This window comes from Netta rufina, assembly GCF_964035555.1.
Source record: "Netta rufina genome assembly, chromosome: 1".
In the NCBI taxonomy this organism is placed as follows: Eukaryota; Metazoa; Chordata; class Aves; order Anseriformes; family Anatidae; genus Netta; species Netta rufina.
In genome coordinates this window covers 89,727,409-89,746,179 of record NC_140123.1, presented here as the reverse complement: position 1 = coordinate 89,746,179, position 18,771 = coordinate 89,727,409, and the positions used below count along the sequence as shown (strand labels likewise).

The 18,771-nt window shown below is 39.7% G+C and overlaps 1 protein-coding gene across 2 annotated transcripts in view; it reads left to right on the top strand.

Moving 5' to 3' along the window:
• The window catches only part of MED14 (mediator complex subunit 14), a 37,406-nt gene that overhangs the window by 2,415 nt on the left and 16,220 nt on the right, over positions 1–18,771 (top strand). For both annotated transcript variants that reach the window (XM_084303105.1, XM_084303104.1), the window contains exons 3-14: positions 6,179–6,284; positions 6,972–7,145; positions 7,905–8,034; positions 10,078–10,206; positions 10,584–10,691; positions 11,229–11,361; positions 11,886–12,036; positions 14,206–14,317; positions 15,295–15,420; positions 16,055–16,133; positions 17,720–17,879; positions 18,255–18,449. In XM_084303105.1, the coding sequence (XP_084159231.1) occupies positions 6,179–6,284; positions 6,972–7,145; positions 7,905–8,034; positions 10,078–10,206; positions 10,584–10,691; positions 11,229–11,361; positions 11,886–12,036; positions 14,206–14,317; positions 15,295–15,420; positions 16,055–16,133; positions 17,720–17,879; positions 18,255–18,449 (1,603 nt within the window). The remainder of the gene's footprint in view (positions 1–6,178; positions 6,285–6,971; positions 7,146–7,904; positions 8,035–10,077; positions 10,207–10,583; positions 10,692–11,228; positions 11,362–11,885; positions 12,037–14,205; positions 14,318–15,294; positions 15,421–16,054; positions 16,134–17,719; positions 17,880–18,254; positions 18,450–18,771) is intronic.

Sequence of the window (18,771 nt, the reverse complement as noted above, 5' to 3'; positions counted from 1 at the left end):
TGGAAACAAGGTAAAAACTTTTCTGCCTTTTTCTGTGTTACCTGTCTTCCTTATCATAAGTATATCATTTAAGAGAGCCATGTTCTTCACCTGTTCTTTGTGGTTTTGCATTATTAAGATTATTAGAGTACAAGTGTAAGAGACCAGAACAGGCTTTCCTTTTTTAAATGTCCGCCATCCCCTTCCACAAAGGTTAAAGAGCTTGATTTTTGTCTCTCTGAATAAATTTTATGAGATTTCATTATTTATTCTTTTAAATAAACTTAATTTCCTTTATTATTTGTATTAACACTCTTATTGACCTATTTTTCTTCGGAGACACATAACAGCGACGATATTCCTAAGAATGCCAGTAAAGAATTCTGTGTAACAGGATGAGCATTAATTCAATTACCTCAAAACTCTCATAACCTGTGGTGAAATTGATCCATTTTTCAGAAAGTCATAACCTGGGATGATTACTTGCACCTCCTTTTTCTTATGCATAATATTTTATAAAGAAAAAAAATCTACTTGTATTTGAAAATTTCACTATATTTATTGAAGCTATGACATTCAGCTTGGGTCCAGAGCTCCCTCTTACTCATCTGGGGGCTTCCCTGCTGTGTGGGGCACGCAGGGTTGAAGTAACATGTCGGGCTGACTTTCTTTTACTTGTGTTCTCTTAGGACTGTCTTGAATGGTCACAAAGGATGTCCTGCATTGAAAGCATCTTGAAACTAAATGTTCATATCCATGTTAACTTTGACTTATATAGCTCTTCTTGATGAAATGGCTTTCCAGCTCTGTAGGATGTCTCTTAAGGGGAGTAGTTTAACTACCCAAATTCAATTTTCTCTGAGCTTTGAGATCTGCAATGGCAGCAGTAGCTGTGCTTTAAGCACTGCTTCTTGAAGCTAGCCTAGTGACATGGCATACATACTTTGATGAAGATGTGATGCTGTTATCCTCTAATAAAGTTCACATAAAATCTAAATTCTTTACTATGGTGCCAAGCTAAGAGAAGCTGTGAAGAGAAAAACTGATAGAAAGTTATAAATCTTAATATAATATTGGCTTTTCTTTGCAAAACATCGTTTATTAGCATAATTATCACTGATAGGAATAAATCACCCTTGAAATCTTTTTCTGTCAAGAAAGTAATTGGATTAAAAACCATAATGTGGTGTAAAATAGCGTTGAATTCTAGGGAAAATCCAGGGACTTTCTTCTTGGTAATGGGAACTGTTTCGCTCAGTATTCTTTATCTTCTTTTCCTTTATCCTCCAACAGTGTAATGTACATGAAAATGTTTTTCTAAATACAGTAATGCTTGTATAAGATTTTTAACTGGAACCCGGATTACAATGCCTTTGCAAGGCCCTGTCTTCTTTTGTTGGCAAATGGAAGGTAGAACCTTATACCTGTGTTTCCCAACAAACAATTCCTGTTGTTATTCTTCCAACAACTACATAAACACTTCCTAAAACCAAGAATTTTCCCTCTTCTTTTGCAGTAGTTAGTGAACCAGTCTGTTACTTTCTCAAATTTGCAGGAAAGGCTATCATCTACATGAGAAGATTTTAAGGAGAACAGAGTTCAGAGCTGTTGTAAAAATGGGTTATTCATAACTTCAACAGCAGTACAATTGCCTGTCTTTTATAAAATGTTCATTTTTCATTCCTTAATAATGACAAAATAGCTGCTTTTTCACTCATTTCATAGGCATACGTAATTTTGTTTTGCAACGTGCTTCGCAGATACCTGGCCCAAATCTCTGCCTGAAGTAAAAGACAGTTTCAAAGCTGGTTCAATTTGCTCACGGTCGTGTCCAGTTGAGTTCTAAGTATCTTCAAGGATAGAATTCCTGCAATCTTTCTGGGCAACCTGCTTCAGTCTTTGACTAACTCATTGTGTGTGTGTTGTTTTTGTTTTGTTTGTTTGTTTTTGCTTTCGTAGTATCTAACTAGTGCTTCCATGTTGTAGTTTGTGGCTGCCTTTCCTTATCCTTTTGCACTTCTGAGAAGAATCTATGTCCATCTTTGCCATAACACCCCTTTAGGTATTTGAAGACAGCAGGAGTATCTAACCATAACCTCTTAAGCAAAAGCAAAGAAAGTTTCCTCAGCTGCTCTTTGTATCTCCTGTGTGCTGGCCCCTAACTTCTGTATGGTGATAATCCTTCTAGGCTAGGGAGTTAAAACTGGGTGTAATGCTTCAGGTGCAGTGTGACAATTGCTGACTCAAGGCAAATAATCACTTTCCCTGAGCTAGGCTGGGTTTGTGGTAATACAGCCTGCTGTTGTTGCAAGGGCATGTTGCTGATGCCTGTTCACCTGTCCACCGGGACCTTCAGGTCCATTTCTGCATATCTGCCCAGCTGCTGCATTGTCTCCAGCCTCTGCTGTTACACGATTTTATTTGGTTACACATTCAGGACTTTGCATGCCTTTGCTTCATGAGGTTCTGTGGTGGTTTTACCCTGCTGGGCAGCTGACTTCCCCAGTAGTGCTCTCACTCCCCCTCTTTAAATGAAAAAGGGGAGAAAATACAATGGAAAGGGCTCAAGGGTTGAGATAAAGACGGGGAGATCACTCACCAATTACTGTCACAGGCAAAACAGACTCAACACAGGGAGATTAATGTAATTTATTGCTTACCACTACCAGACTAGAGTGGTAAGAAAAGTAAAATAAAGACACCTTCCCCCCATCAACCCCGCCTGTGCCCTCCTTAGGGCTGCAGTCAGTCCCTGAGGCTTGGTCTCTGCCGGTCCCTCCCTGCCCCTGCTCCCCATGGGGTCCCTCCCACGGGATGCCGTCCTTCCCCAGCTGATCCCACACGGGCTGCCCACAGGCAGCAGCTTTTCAAGCACTGCTCCCACACGGCTCCATCCCACGGGGTCCATCCATCCCCCAGGAGCAAACTGCTCCAGCACGGGTCCCCCACGGGTGGGCAGCAGCTCCCCCCAGACCCCCTGCTCCTGCGGGGGCTCCTCTCCATGGTCTGGCCCGGGGCCTGCTCCTGCAGGGGCTCTCCATGGGCCGCAGCCTCCTCCAGGCCACATCCACCTGCTCCACGGGGGCTCCTCCACCCATGGGGGGCTGCAGCGTGGAGATCTGCTCCATGTGGGACCCATGGGCTGCAGGGGGACAGCCTGCTCCACCAGGGGCCTCTCCCTGCACAGCCCGCAGGGGAGCTGCTGCTGCCTGCCTGGAGCACCTCCTGCCCTCCTGCTGTACTCACCTGGGGGCTGCAGGGCTGGTTCCCTCACAAGTTCTCACCCCTCTCCCCCAGCTGCTGTTGCATGGTGTTTTTTCCCTTCCCTAACTCTGCTCTCCCAGAGGCCTACCCAGTGTTGCTCCCTGGCTTGGCTCTGGCCAGCAGCGGGTCCCTTTTGGAGCCAGCTGGAGCTGGCTATGATCTGATGTGCGACTATGCTGGGCTATGCTTACAGAGGCTGCCCCTGCAGCCCCCTTGCTACCAAACCCTTGCCAAGTGAACCCAGTTCAGATTCATGTCAACCAGTTCCTCTGTCCAACTGATGTCCCTTTGTTTGCTCTGTCCAGTTTGACATGACCCACAAGTTTTCAAAGGGTGTATTCCTTCACATCATACAGGTTGTTGATGGCAGCGTTAAATTGTATTGGCCCTAGTGTTGACCCTTAAGAAACATGAGTAGTAACCACCGTTGAGGAAATCCAACTGGCAGCCAGTCAGCCTTTTATGTCTGGCACTTACATATTTGTATGTTACCAACTTGGCTGTAAGGATACTAATGGGCAGTTTTGTCAAAAGCTGTGGAAAAGTCAGTGTAAATACATCTTCTGTTCTCCCCCTGATCGTGGAGCTGGCTGTCCTGTGGAAGGCAGTTGTGTTGTTCAGGGATGGCTTGTCCTTGGCAGATCTGCGCTGACAGCTCCCAAACCACTTTCGTGATTGTTGCTTACCTGGAAGTAGCTTCTGGAAAGATTTTCTACATAATATTTCTTGTTAACTGAGCTTAGGCTGACTGGCACATGGGTTCCTGAATCCTTCTTCTTGAAGGTTGGCATGTTGTTTGTCTTTTTCCAGTCATGAAGACCTGCTCCGATGGACTTTAGTATTTCAGGCTTTCTTAAGTGGTCCTTAACTTGGTATTCTCCTGCTGTAGCTAATGCTGTCCCCTCCCAGCTCCTGCTGCACCCCCAGCCTGCCCGCTGGCAGGACAGAGCGAGGAGCTGGAAAGTCCTTGGCTTGGTGTAAGCACTGCCCTGCAACAATTAAAACATCAGCGTGTTACCAGCACTCTTCTCGTCCTAATCCAAGACATAGCACCCTACCAGCTCCTAGGAGGGAAATTAACTCTGTCCTAACTGAAACCAGGACACCCCCATACTATGCCACTAGGATGAAGGACGTGAAGTATCCGAGATCAGAACTTAGCAGTAAAGACCAAGGCAAAGAATGTACTCAGTACCATGGCTTTTTCCGTGTCAATTGCATCTTGCTCTGCTGAGCACTGGATTTTTGTTTCCTTAGTCTTTTGCTGCTGATGTGCCTTTAGAAGTCCTTCTTGACTTTCTTCTGCAGTTAGTTTTGCTTCTGAGTTCTGATTTTCCTACACTTGCATGCTTGAACAGTTCTTGTGTATTGCCCTCTCCCACCTTCTTTGTGCTTCCCATTTGCATTAAGTTTGGTCAGGGGTTCCCTGTTCAGTCAAGCTGGCCTCTGCCAAACCTGCTTGGCTCTGCTCCTTGCAACAGGCTTTGTTAGAAACAAAGCATTTGTGATTTTTGGTTATATTAAAGATGAATTATTTTTAAGGGTTTCTTAAACATGGTCACTAAAAAGCTTTTTAATGTGCTCTGCTTTGCATTTATAGGACTTGTAAATGTATTCTTTCCTGAAGTTTCATCTTCCTTGAACAATTTCTTTTTTGTGCAGCACAACATAAGGTTCTGTATCTGTAATGAAGAATGAAAGAACACAGCAATATTGGAAAAACTCTTTGGGTTCTTGGTAGAGGTGTAGATGGATGTTGATTTCTAAGTGCAGTTGTGATTTAGGGGTGATAGCCATGATTATGGGAATAGGATTGTCTCATATTGAAATAACAAGCCTTCTATAGTTTTGTACAGTGGTATTAATGAAACAGTTACTGGAATACTGTACTTAAAAAAAATGTTACTAAATTGCTGCACTTTTTTCTGTTCTTTATTTTTTTTGATACCCTTTGATTTCCAACCACAGAACATCAGTTTGAATTTTTCTTGCTATCGTGCCTTTTTCAGCACAAATGTTTGGTTGACGTAACTACTTCTAGATTTTAGCATCCTCTGCGGTGGATCTTTTGGGGAGATTTCTGACATTCTCAAATTTCACTGTAGGCATCTTCCAAATACCATTATGTTTTTGTTAACCTTTTAAAATTTTTAACGTCTTGCTTTGATTCCTGTAGTTACTGTAGTATTAGAGTGATACTTACATAGCAGCTTGTCTATCATATGAAAATTTAGTATCGGGCTGGATGGCATTCTGAAACACATGCTCTGCAATGAAGAGAAGTTACTGACTTGATGCCCACGTTTTTGGATGAGGCTTATAATACGTAATGCAGGAGGCTGAACCACTAATAGATGGTATTAGTGGTACTTCTGGCCTAAACAGTCACCTGCTACAATCAGATTGTGCTTTATGTAGGACACAAAAGGGTTTACCTCGTTACACCAACGCTTGGCAGTCTGTGTTATGAGTATGTATTTTACAGGTTAGGATCAGAAGGAGAGATACAAGTTCTGTTTGGTAGAGGCTAATACCTGTTGTGGTGAGGAATGTTCTTGTCTGCTTTCTCTTGTTACTTTAAACTTAATCATAGAAGGTATAACAGATAATGTAGTTGAGTTCACTAGGGAATTGTTTCTCTTCAAATTAGTAATTAATTCACATGAGTATGCTTTTTTGTTTCCCCAGCCAGTCTTGGTTGGTTAGAATCTCTGCACGTTGTTAGCATTTATGGAAAAAAAAATTAGCTCGCTGTTTTAAGCCCATACTCTGTTCAAACATGTAGTCTATTGGTGACGCCTACATTAACACCAATAGAAGTTATCATTGCAGCTTTTTTTTTTTTTTTTTTTTTTTTAACTGGTAGAGGGTTGAATTGCAGCTTTACTATTTATCTGAATGCTGGTTAATGTCTGTTTGTTTCTTGTTTTTGCAGAAAAATAGAGATAGTACAGTTTGCAAGCCGCACTCGTCAACTGTTTGTTCGTCTGTTAGCCTTAGTCAAATGGGCTAATAATGCTGGAAAGGTGGAAAAGTGTGCGGTAAGTTGGTAACAGAGGTTGGTATGGAATAATTTATAGTGCTATGGGATTTTGGTACACCCTGACTTTTCCTTGCTATGGAAGTTTAAAACAAACCCAAACTTGTATTTCACAGGCAAAGGTATACTAAGTGACAACCAGTTTCCTCCTATTAAAAAAATGTATAATACTGTCTCGTAACAGGTCATGTTCCCAAAAACTCAGTGGCAGCAAATGAAAAAGACATGTCTGCACGGAGTTTCTAGGAGTGCTCGGGGGTTAGGCGATAGGCTGGGGAAGATGGCGATCTCAGTGTGTTAATTCTTATCATTTTCATCCTGTTCTTGGCTAAATATGAGTACAGCCCAGAATGTTGCAAACCAAACACCAAGCCTGGAGTGATGACAAACAAGTTTGGTAGCATTCCGGTAGGAATAATCAGATAAAGAGCTGTGAGGCTTCACAGATCCTCTGCAGCATCAGAAACGGCATGCAAATTTAAAGTGTCCTCAGCATCTGAATGTAAGAAATGGCCAGAACATTCATTCTTTGTTTTACAGATGCGATTACTTGAACGGAAAGGAAGTAACAGATAGGGATAGAATCATCTCAGTCCTATGTGCTCTAGATGAGCTGAATGTAAACAGCCATTGACTTGTGATTTTTTTTTTTTTTGACAATCTTTTTCCTTCCCCTTGTCTTCTACAGATGATATCAAGTTTTTTAGATCAGCAAGCCATTCTGTTTGTGGACACTGCTGATCGTCTGGCATCTCTAGCTAGAGATGCGTTGGTTCATGCTCGGCTACCTAGTTTTGCTATCCCATATGCAATTGATGTTCTGACAACTGGATCATACCCACGTCTGCCTACCTGCATTAGGGTAAATAACGCTACAGTATGTTTTGGGGTGAGAGGGATCCCAATCAAATGCATGCCAATGAACCTAATTTTCTGGTATGTGCAAATGGAAGTTTAGTTTAATACAGGCATAACGCCAAGTCTCTGTAGTGTCAGTTTCTGACAGAACACTTCCTGTTTGAAAAAGGTTTCCTTTCCCAATAAAACATTCTTTCAGTTTAAACTGGTTCTGCTCTAGGGTGAGTATAATAGCAACTCTTCTTTGCATGGTTTATCTATTTGTACACGCTAAGACACCATCCCAGAAAAATGTGGTGTAAAAATTAGTGGCATCTGATGTTCTCTGTTTTGGCTATAGCATATTGTATTTGGAAATGTACTGAACTACTCACTGATCTCTTTTAATGCTGCTGCCTTTTCTTACTGATGAAATACAAAATAAGATTTGTGAAGAAATATAAACAGCAGTATCTGTGACTTAGACCTGTAGCTACAGATAAGGAATGGCTTTCAAATGTTAGTATTTAAAAATGAGTTTAGCCTGTTGTAAGGCCAAGAATTGTTTTGACTGATCCAAGTTGAGCAGTTTTATTCCGTGATATCAGCCTCAGGTAAAATGTAAATAACTGGGGGGGAGGAAGGAGGTTGGAAACATCTTTCCTCAGCTGTATTAGCCTGTAGTATTCATATTTTCAGACTTCTAATAAGTTTCTGTCATTGCTTCTGGTAACGTATTAAATGTATTTGAGATGTGTAGATTATTTTGTGTTTATTTTAACAGGATAAAATTATCCCTCCTGACCCAATTACAAAGAGTGAAAAGCAAACCACCCTTCATCAGCTAAACCAGATTCTTCGACATCGACTAGTGACTACAGATCTCCCTCCCCAGTTGGCAAATCTTACAGTTGGTAAGAACTGGAATTACTTCTTCGAGAAGTTTTTTTGTTTGTTTGTTTGTTTGTTTTTTTTTTTTTTGTTTTTTGTTTAAAAAAAAAAGGCTAAAAACTGAAGTGAGATTGTTAGGCAATCATCAGGCATCTTTGATGTATAAAACTGGGATTCTGTCTCGGCATGTCAAATTATGTCTTTTCCCGTATTGAAAAATGAGGACACTCAGAATCTTGCTGAAATATTTACTTTCAAACAGAAACCTTTTGCAAGTGGTAGCAAAAGGTTGTAGACACTGCCTTGCTCTTTCAACAAGTGTATTATGAAAGGTTCTCCCCTTTTCTAAGACAATACTGTAACAAATAGAGATGCTCATTTCCTGGTCCATGTTAAACCTAACAGTGTGACTGCTTTGCCTTAAGTTACTTTAAAAATGCAATATAATTATACTGTTAGGTGTTTCTTGTAGAAACTTGGAATTTTAGCTTAAGCAAGTTACTCAAATGTTGCTTTTTTTAGTCTGTTTTGATATTCATCTTCACGCATGAAATCTGTTCGTATTTCTGCACACATTTTGTTCTGTGGCTCATTGCAGCTCCAGATCTCTTAATTAACAGATCTGTTTTGAGATCTGTTTTCACTTAGCCTAAGTAGTGGTAGACATTACGATGACGTTTTATCTTTTTTTTTTTAACAGGCAGGGTGGCTATAAACTAGATTATTGCAGAATCGCAGACAGAAAATAGGTCTGGGATGGACTTAGGCCATACTTTTCACTAACACAATATTAGGCACATATAATTCATACCCCACAGATCTAGACTGAAGCTGTTTCTGAAAAATAGTAATAGAGCCTTTTTTTTTGTCTGTAGTGTAAATGTATTGTAAATACACATCTGAGTCTTCAGATTGTTTAGTTAACATTTCAATGATTAGTAGTTTCTGGTTTGGACTTACTTTGTTTTAAGAGCATGTCTGGTATGCTTCAGAATATGCAACTTTGAGTTTCAATGGTTAAAATTGCAGTAGGAATTTTTCTAAATTTCAATAATTTTAAAGGTGTATGTATGACATATTTTGCTAGGTGATTGAAAAGATTGACCCACAGTTTATATTAATGATTTGCATCAAATTGTCTGCTGTGCGACTCATTCCCTTTATGACCTTACTTACATAATTTTGGCCATCTTTGTTCCTAGCTCTTGAAACTGATAGCAGTGTTTACAAAAGTGTAAGGACATATGTGTCAATTGCATAAATAGTGTACCTAATCTTTGCTTGTGTGCATATATATAAATTGTGCAAAAGTGTATCTTCCCTACATAAAAATGAAGTTAAAATATTTTAATGTTAAAATGGTTTGCAGTGACATAACGTGTTTTCAATGCTAGCCTGGACTTTTTCTTCGTGAACCTCTTTTGGATATTGCTTGAAGTATTAGTTATTGAGATAGCAAAGAATTGGAAAATTAAGGTAGACATTTTGTTTATGTAACTTGACATACTAGTAGTCAACTCAATGTTACTCTGTGTTAAAGTAGCACAAAGGCTAAATTATCCTGACTGAAGTACTGCTGTGCAAGACAGTTGGGGACTTCTGTCCACGCTGCTTATTGGTGCTGGTCCTGTTACATAAGCAGCTGTCACGTCTTCAGAGTGGAACAGAAACATACGCAGCAGAGCAAAGATTACAGGGAAGTAATCCATGTGAGTGCCAGGAGCTACTACGCTGATATTATCACAGAATAGCTTGGGTTGGAAGGGATCTGAAAGAACATCCAGTTCCATCCCCCCTGCCATGGCCAGGGACACCTCCCACCAGCCCAGGTTGCCCAAAGCCCCATCCAGCCTGGCCTTGAGCACCTCCAGGGATGGGGCACCCACAGCTTCTCTGGGCAGCCTGTGCCAGTACCAGCCTCTGAGTAAAGAATTCCCTCCTTAACATCTAATCTAAATTTCCCCTCTTCTAGTTTAAAACCATTACCCCTTGTCTTATCACTGTCTGCCCACTGTATAAGGCATCTTGTAAGACTGAGGAAAATAAAACATTTTTTTCTTCCTTAGCTAATGGCCGTGTGAAATTCCGAGTTGAGGGGGAGTTTGAGGCCACCTTGACTGTGATGGGTGATGACCCTGACATCCCCTGGCGCCTTCTCAAGCTGGAAATTTTGGTTGAAGACAAGGAAACTGGCGGTAATAATAATAATAATAATAATAATATTTACGCTTCAATTTAAACGTGATGTTTATCTCTGGTACAGCAGATCTTGTTTATACACTGTCTTGCATATCACAACTTGAGATAATGAAGCAGCATATAGATGTCTGGTTTTCACCATACTCTGTATGTTTTTGATACCTTACCAGTAGTAGTCTGTGGCATTACAGTAGACTGAGTAAAATTTACAGAGTAAACCAAGGATTGTGTTACTTTCTTAGAAAGTCCAGTGTGGCAATTGCTTTGTACGGTTGTCTCTCTTTTTATGATTTATTAATTTATTTTTTATAATCTAATTATTTTAAATACCTGCTTTCCTGATGTCTCGTGAATTATTTTTAATTCCTGAAAGATGGTCGAGCCTTGGTTCACAGCATGCAGATCAACTTCATCCATCAGTTGGTCCAGTCCCGGCTGTTCGCTGATGAAAAGCCACTTCAGGACATGTACAGCTGTCTGCGTATCCTTCTGAAAGTTGATTCTGAATAAGTTGTGTGATGTAGTCTTACTGTTTCTAGTAGCTGGAAGTCAAGGAAGATGGATGCCCTATTAAGCTAAGGAGAAGTGTCTGGAAGTAGAGTAAAAAGTGATGGCCTTGGAGATGGTTATTCTCACTTGCCCGTGTATTAAAAAAAAAAAAAATATTTTACACACTTAACAAAGGTTAGGTGCTTGAAACATCAAGCAGTGCAGTAAGTCAGTGAAGCAGCAGCTGTTTGCATGTGCTGATTCTGGAGATGGAATACAGTGCTGCATTAAAGGCATGTGAGCTGACAATTCTTCCTGTAGAACTGTAGTTCCGTAGTGTAAAAAACAAACAAAACAACCCTTGGATTCTGTTTGTGTGTGTTTATCTCTGGATTAGTTCATTAGTGTGTTTTCAGGTAGCATCTCGTCTGACTTTTGTGATGAATGGGTTTAGGTCACATACAGAAATGGATTTGTGTAGTTTACAGACTCTTCGGATGTGTTCTGTTTTCTTAACTCCATTCCTCAGACTCCTTCTGCTTAGCGCTTCAGCTGGAAGTCTTGCATTCACAAACACTAATGCTGATTCGAGAGCGCTGGGGTGACCTAGTGCAAGTGGAGCGATACCATGCAGGAAAGTGCCTCTCACTCTCTGTTTGGAAGTAAGTTGATTTAAAAAGGCCTGTTAACAATAAATGAAACAATAGGAACCTTTTCATTTACAAGCTTGAGTCAGAATTTTCAGAACTGTATTTTCTTCTTGATGTGGGACTCTGAGATTCGTGTTAAGTACCTACATGTTGCTGTACTTGCAAAGAAGTGAGGGGTGTGCATGAGAACAGTGGATGCAGTCGTAAAATCAGCTTGTATTTATGTGAATATATAAATAAATGGACAATTCTTTGTTAGTCTTTCACTGTAGCTATTGCTTGACTTACACTAGACAAAATAAAATACATAATCCAAGGGTTCTTCTGATTCCTACGTTGAGTTTGCAGCCATCTAAGACTTACGAGGGTATAGTTTACTAATCTCTCTGCATTAAAAGGTTAAACAAAAATGTTTTTTCAGTTCAGCTTAGGTAATACTATTTTTGTGCAGAACTCTCAGAATCAAGGGTTAGCTATCGGAAAGCATACTTCGTGCTACTCCAATTACATGTTTTAATTTTTCTTTTTATTTTAAGCCAACAGGTGCTTGGCAGGAAAACGGGGACTGCTTCTGTTCACAAGGTCACTATTAAGATTGATGAGACTGATGTTTCAAAACCCTTACAAATATCTCATGAACCTCCACTGCCAGCATGTGATTCCAAGCTGATGGAAAGAGCCATGAAGGTAAAAGTTTGCTTTGCCATAGGCATCTGTTTTATAAATGAGCAACTTAAAAACATTTGTTCTGCTTTGATTCCTAGCAGTACTAAGATTTACACTCGTGTTACTCTAGGTCACAGTGTGTTATGTTGTGACTAAATTGTTGTTACAAACTAGTGGTCTTCACTTTCTTTAAAGTTACACCTATTTTTCAGTGCCTTTTATACCACCTTTGATGACAAAATTCTGGGGCTGGGAGGGAACAGCAGCAAAGTTTCAGTTACGGTTAGTGCTTGGTGTGAAATACTTCGTAAGGAGCCAGTTCTTCCCTTTCCTGTCTTGGAGATGCTGCATAGCCTTCCGCTGAAACTCAGCTTCCCCATGTAGCTTGAGCTGGCTTCCCAGCAGTGCTATTGAGTTTAGAAAATCTTACGTTATGGTTTGGAAATGTACAAAAGAGTTAATGTGGGTTTCTTGTTATGAGGGTTATTCAAGGCTTGGTTTTAAGTTATCACTAATGAAGTTGCTGTAAATTTGAGATTTAGCAATATTAATGCTGGTTCCCTTTAACTACTTGCTCAGAGCTTAGAAATTTTATTGGCTATGGTAAAAATGCTGCTGCTCTACTGTTTGAATAATGATCTTAGCTTTAATGATGTAGATAGCATGTTGCATTTGTTTGTTTAAGATAATACACAAAGCTGGCTCAAACATATGGCTAAGTGGGTTATTATACATCAGTGTACTGAAAATTTCTTGTAGCAGTAGAAGCTGTAGTCAATTGTTAGTGAAGACAGGGACTTGACTGGCTGCTGAGTTGAAATATTCTTGTGAATGGATAAACATTTGATTTTAAGACCTTGCCTTGGAAAGCTGTCTTTTAGGTGAAGGTTGTTCTGGTATACCTGAAGGCAGGTACTAAAATTCTTTGTAATTCTGCGCTGGTATAAAACTCTTCTTCATTTATCTCCTGTGCTAGAATAAAATTTGGGTTTAATTCACCTTGAACAGTTTTCAAAACAGTGTGATGTTAACTAGAGAAAGGGTCTGTAGTAAGCTGTGGCTTTGCTTATGCAAAATTTGTAAAGAATGTAACTAATGCGAATGGATATGAATGCGAATGCTTCAATTTGTGTTGCACAAGTCAGTTACAGTGAGTATACGCTGGTGACATAAGCTTCAGCGCTGGAAGTGCAAGAAGCCTGTAGAGAATTTGTAGATTCAGTAGGGTAGCTCATTTTCACACTCTGTCACTGCATCTAAACTCTATTGTTACCCTATTAGCAAAACTAGAACTAGTATGTTATATTTCATGCTATAGTTACATATGTATTTGGACCATGAAGGAGGGCCATAAAAATGATCAGAGGACTGGAGCTGGAAAACATCTCCTATGATATGAGCCTGAGAGAGCTGAGGTTGTTCGGCCTGGAGAAGAGAAGGCTCCGGGGAGACCTTATAGTGGCCTTGCAGTACCTAAAGGGGGCCTACAGGAAAGCTGGGGAGGGACTCTGTCAGGGAGTGTAGGGATAGGAAAAGCAGTAAGTAACAGCTCTAAACTAAAAGAGGGGAGTTTTAGGTTAGATGTGAAAAGGATTCTTCACTCAGAGGGTGGTTGTGAGGCACTGGGAGAGGTTGCCCAGAGAAGCTGTGAATGCCCCAGCCCTGGAGGTATTCAAGGCCAGGTTGGATGGGGCCTTGGGCAACCTGGTTTAGTGGGTGGCGTTCCTGATCATGGCTGGGGGAGGGAGGTTGGAACTAGATGATCTTTAAGGTCCTTTCAACCAAACCATTCTGTGATTTTGTAGAGGCAATCACATTCTAATAGAGTTTTGTTTATTTTTCCTTAGCTTAGACTAGTTATAAATGCCAAGGTGGAGAATACTCCAGCCTTTATCCAGAACAAGTAGGTGTGCACAGCAAGTGATAACAGCATAGTTTGTAAAACTTTTCTATTACATTTTCTTCTACTCTCAAAAGCCCTCCCGCTGCATGCTTCACAGGCAACATCATATGTTTGTTGTGTTTTGTAGTGACCCGAATACTATTTGATTCACCACAGTTCTCAGCAAATTAATTCCAGAATGATTATCTTATTAAGCATTGTTCTTGTGTGCTAGTTCATAAAGCTTATGCATCAAACTTGAACTTGCTCACGTGTTTTTTTTGTTTTTTTTTTTCTTTTTTTTACAGATTGACCATCTATCAATAGAAAAACTCCTGATAGACAGTGTCCATGCAAGATCTCATCAGAAACTCCAGGAGCTGAAAGCCATTCTTAAGAGCTACAATGTTAATGACAACTGTATGTATTTTCTCCTGAACATTATTTCAAGTTTATTTCCCTTTATGCCTGGGAATGTTTTCCCTTTTTTTTGTTGTTTCTTGTTTTCATTAATTTGAACAAAATACATGAACAAAAATAAAAGACAGTGTGTTCAAAAATGAGACCTAGCATTAAATGATTATGCATTGATAACTGAAATACTCAACAATATCTACCTTTAATGTAGTATAATAGGTAAAGTTGATAGAGTATTATATTTGGTGACCTATTCTCTGTAAACACCAGTGATAGGACCCACTGGAATGGTGTTAAGCTGAGGCAGGGGAAGTTTAGGCTCGACATCAGGAAGAGGTTCTTCACAGAGAGGGTGGTTGCACGCTGGAACAGGCTCCCCAGGGACGTAGTCACTGCACCAAGCCTGTCTGAATTTAAGGAGTGATTGGACTGTGCACTTAGTTACATGGTCTAAACTTTTGGATAGACCTGTGCAGTGCCAGGAGTTGGACTTGATGATCCTTATGGTTCCCTTCCAACTTGGGATATTCTATGATTTTGGCTAGAATGATTAAACATTGTCTATTGTGAAACTTGTTTGGAATCGAAAACAAATCTTCCACTTTCTTTAACTGGTTTTGGGTGAAGACCTTGCTTTAATTGCTTTCAAAACATTTGGGATTCAAATTGAACCTATAATCCTGAAGCAGTGAGTTAGAAGTTATTCAAGGATTTATAATCTTTGTCAAATTTAGTCTGTTTCTTCTGGCTGGTTTATTATTAGCACTGTTTTCATAGAAATTCTTGTATTCAATTCCCTCTTTATATTGAGTGTAATAATGTGCAAATACTCATACTGAATTCAGGACTGCTGGAAGTAGATTGTTCCTATTAAAAACAAACATGTATGTGTGTTATAATGGGCTGAGTTTTAATATGATGGGCTTGATTTTTGTGTCAAATTATTAACATCCTTTTTTTTTTTTTTTTTTTTTTTTTAGCATTCATTGAGACAGCTCTTCCAACTCTTGTAATTCCAATTTTGGAACCATGTGGTCGATCAGAGTGTCTGCATGTTTTTGTCGATCTTCATTCTGGAATGTTTCAACTAATGCTCTATGGTGCTGGTAAGTAGGTGAAAAAACAGGCTGTATTTGCTATCTTGCAACAACCCTGTATTATGAGGTTATTTTGTGTGAACAGTTCTGTCAAATCTGTGAAGCTCTGTGAGTAAATAAGAGTTAAGCAAATAAACACTGCATGTTGACTAATCAGATAGGTCTTTGAGTTTATGGGGAATGGAAAAATGGATCTTTGTGTTCAAGATCTATGGTTCAGTTAAGCATCTTTTAAGAGCAGGACAGACTTAAGCATTGTTAGGCATCATTTGCAATTCTTGTTCTTTATGGCTCGTGATCCCTGGGCATTACTGGTAATTGATGCAGTCATTTCATATGGGCCTAACTGAGAATTGCATTATGTGACTTTAAATGTTTTGAGATATTGGTTCAAGTCGAACTTGAGGTTTCAGATTACCTTAAAAAAAAAAAAAAAAAAAAAAGAGAGAGAAAAGTTAATTCTTTTAACTTTTTTTTAATTGCATAAAAATGTACTGCTTTGGTTCTACAGGCATTATGGGTCATTTGTTCTGTGTCTTAATTGTGGTTGTTAAATTAGATGAGACATTTTCATTAACAGGTCAAAAGTTTGCTGTTTTAAGAACAGCTGTTAAGATCATTTACTCACCTAATATTCTTACAGATCAACTGACGCTGGATGACATAGAGAAGTCTGTTAATGATGATATGAAACGTATCATTCCTTGGCTCCAGCAGCTCAAGTAAGTGACTTGTATAATTAATTTAGTTTGCACAGAATGAATCACCGTGTTTGTATTTTGGATGAGCATACTTGCTTGGCTTTGTGCTTTGCCACAGTAGGGAATATCCTTCCTCTCTGTTCTATGCAAATTTGAGTATTTGCTGTCTCCTCTAAATGGATGGAGGAAGTTCTAGTTTTGCTGGAAGATTATTCCGTAGTCCTCCTTTAGTTTGTGTTGTTGCTTGTAGCCTCAGGTGTTGCTGTGTGCACATGTTGTGTGAGGTCTTCTCACTTTTTCAGTAGCAAATCTCTTGCTTCCTGGGATTCTCATTTTGTTTCCATGCTCATTTTCCATCTCCTCTACTCCACTCTGTTTCTACAGCTGAATTCTGCTTGTTTCTCAGCAAGAACAATCTCCTTTTTCACAATACAGAGGGAAAACCAGGAATTGGCCTGGAATGATTTAAAGAGTATCTTGTCTATCTTCTAACACCTCAGCCCTTGCTGGTTTAAACCTCTGCCCTTTATAAAGCCCTGAGATTTAGGCACAAGGTACATTTGGCTCCCCTGTAAGAGGCTGTAGCAACTAATACAAATACGGGTTGCATCTGCACGAAAATTGAGTTCCACCTGCTCAGTCTTTTTGGAAATTCCCAGGACTCTGAGCTAATTGCAGAGTGAACCCTCTGTTTGAGGAATTTTGCTTCTAAAAGAAGCATGATGACGCATGAAGCACTGGCACCCTGGAGAAACTAATCAACCTCCCTTTGTTATAGATAATGTACTCCGGATAATGGCTTGGGTAGTGCTGCTGTTTTTGAGGAAGCTAGGCAGTCCTGTGAAATGTCTTTTAGGACAGATACCTCATATGTATCTATGAGAATAAACATGGCTTCTCCTGATGGAGGGACGTTGAACACCCACACCTTTTACTGCTGTGCTCAGTGGAATTTTCACTGAGAAATTAAGCCACGCATTTCTGAGGCCCTTAGAGCCTAGCTGGGCTTTCTAGTCTTGCCACTATGGTCAAAATCCATCGGAGCAGAATAAAGTTCAAATCCAAACATCAGAATAAATTTGGTGTCTTGCTGTGGCTCTTCACTTTCAAACTTACTCAGGTGAATGAGTTTGTTTATAATATAATCTAGAGTGACATTAATCCATCCTAGGTGACTTTCTTAGCGTATTGTGTACCATCGTACAGGAGCAAAGACCTACTTTTCTATACCAAAAATAATTGAAAATGCTAAATCATAAAATGACTGTAATCTGCATGGTTTACAACTTATCGCTTCTTTTTTAGATTGTAATTTTATATTGTGATCTGTAAAAAATGATTATATACTCCTTGAGCAAGTAATGTCAGGGCTTTTCTTCATAAATTAGCAGCTATCTAAGCTGAAGACCATATATAAAGATAGTAATAAGAAAATATAAACTCAAGAAATTTTCTGTGTAATTTTCTGTGTTTAGCTTGTTTGGCAATGTTAGGTGTTGTCTTGGAATCTGACTGGGTCTTCATTTGACACTAATGCTTTGAGCAGCAATGTACTAGAATAATTTAAAAACAGTCTTGGGGTACTAATGCCTTTATTTCATTGTAAGGTTCTGGCTTGGACAGCAGCGTTGCAAACAGTCTATAAAGCATCTGCCTACCGTAAGCAGTGAAACTCTTCAGCTAGCTAATTACGCTAGCCATCCAGTGGGAAACCTTTCCAAACACAAATTGTTTATCAAACTCACTCGCCTTCCACAGTACTACATTGTAAGTAACTGAAAAAATGCCTCTTTATCTTTTTTTCTCAGGCAGTTTGTACTGGTAACTCTAACATTAGGAACAAAGTCATAGTTGTAATCCTTTTGCCTCTAACATTTTTCTACCTACTCTGTCAGTGGGTTTGTTAAGCAGTTAGGTTCATAGAGAGGAGGGACATAAATATTTATTACTCTGTGGCTGTAGCATTGTTTTCTTACTTCCTGAAAGTTTAGTCTGCCTTCTCTTCTTGGATCCCTTTCCGAGCCACGAGTATAAATATCTTAAAAAAGAGTATATTTTCTTTGAAAGGGGGAAGGATAGGAACTGATGTAGACATATTCTTAATTGAGGGTCTTGTTGATTTGTTGTTTTGTTTAAATATAGGTTGTAGAGATGTTTGACGTTTCTGGCAACCCCACAGAACTAGAGTACAAGTACCATTTTCTCTCTGTGAGCTATGCTGAAGGAGATGACAGCCCTGCTACTGCACTTTTATTACAACAGTTCAAACCAAACATTGAAGAGTTGGTACTAGACACAAAAAGTGGGAAACAAATGAAAAGTGGTGTCAAGCGCAAGGTATGTGCTTCAGAAGCCTTCGGGCTAGTACTAGAGTGTGGAAACCAAAGACATGTTCTGAGCATTAGTACCAGTTTTAGTATTGTTTCAAAGTTTGTGTGGCTGACAACTTACATTGAGGCTTGGTTCTCTGGGCTAGCTTCCCTGGGGAGGTGTTGGGAAACTATTTTGCAACGATTATTGTCTTTTAATTGGTGCCAGGCCTTCTCAGCTGGCCTGAAGAGCCAAGGCAGAATGCTGGGCAGAGGTAGCTAGAGTATAAGCAAAGTGCTGGTATCTGTATGATATGCTTAGTGCCATATAGACCACGTAGTCTCTGAAA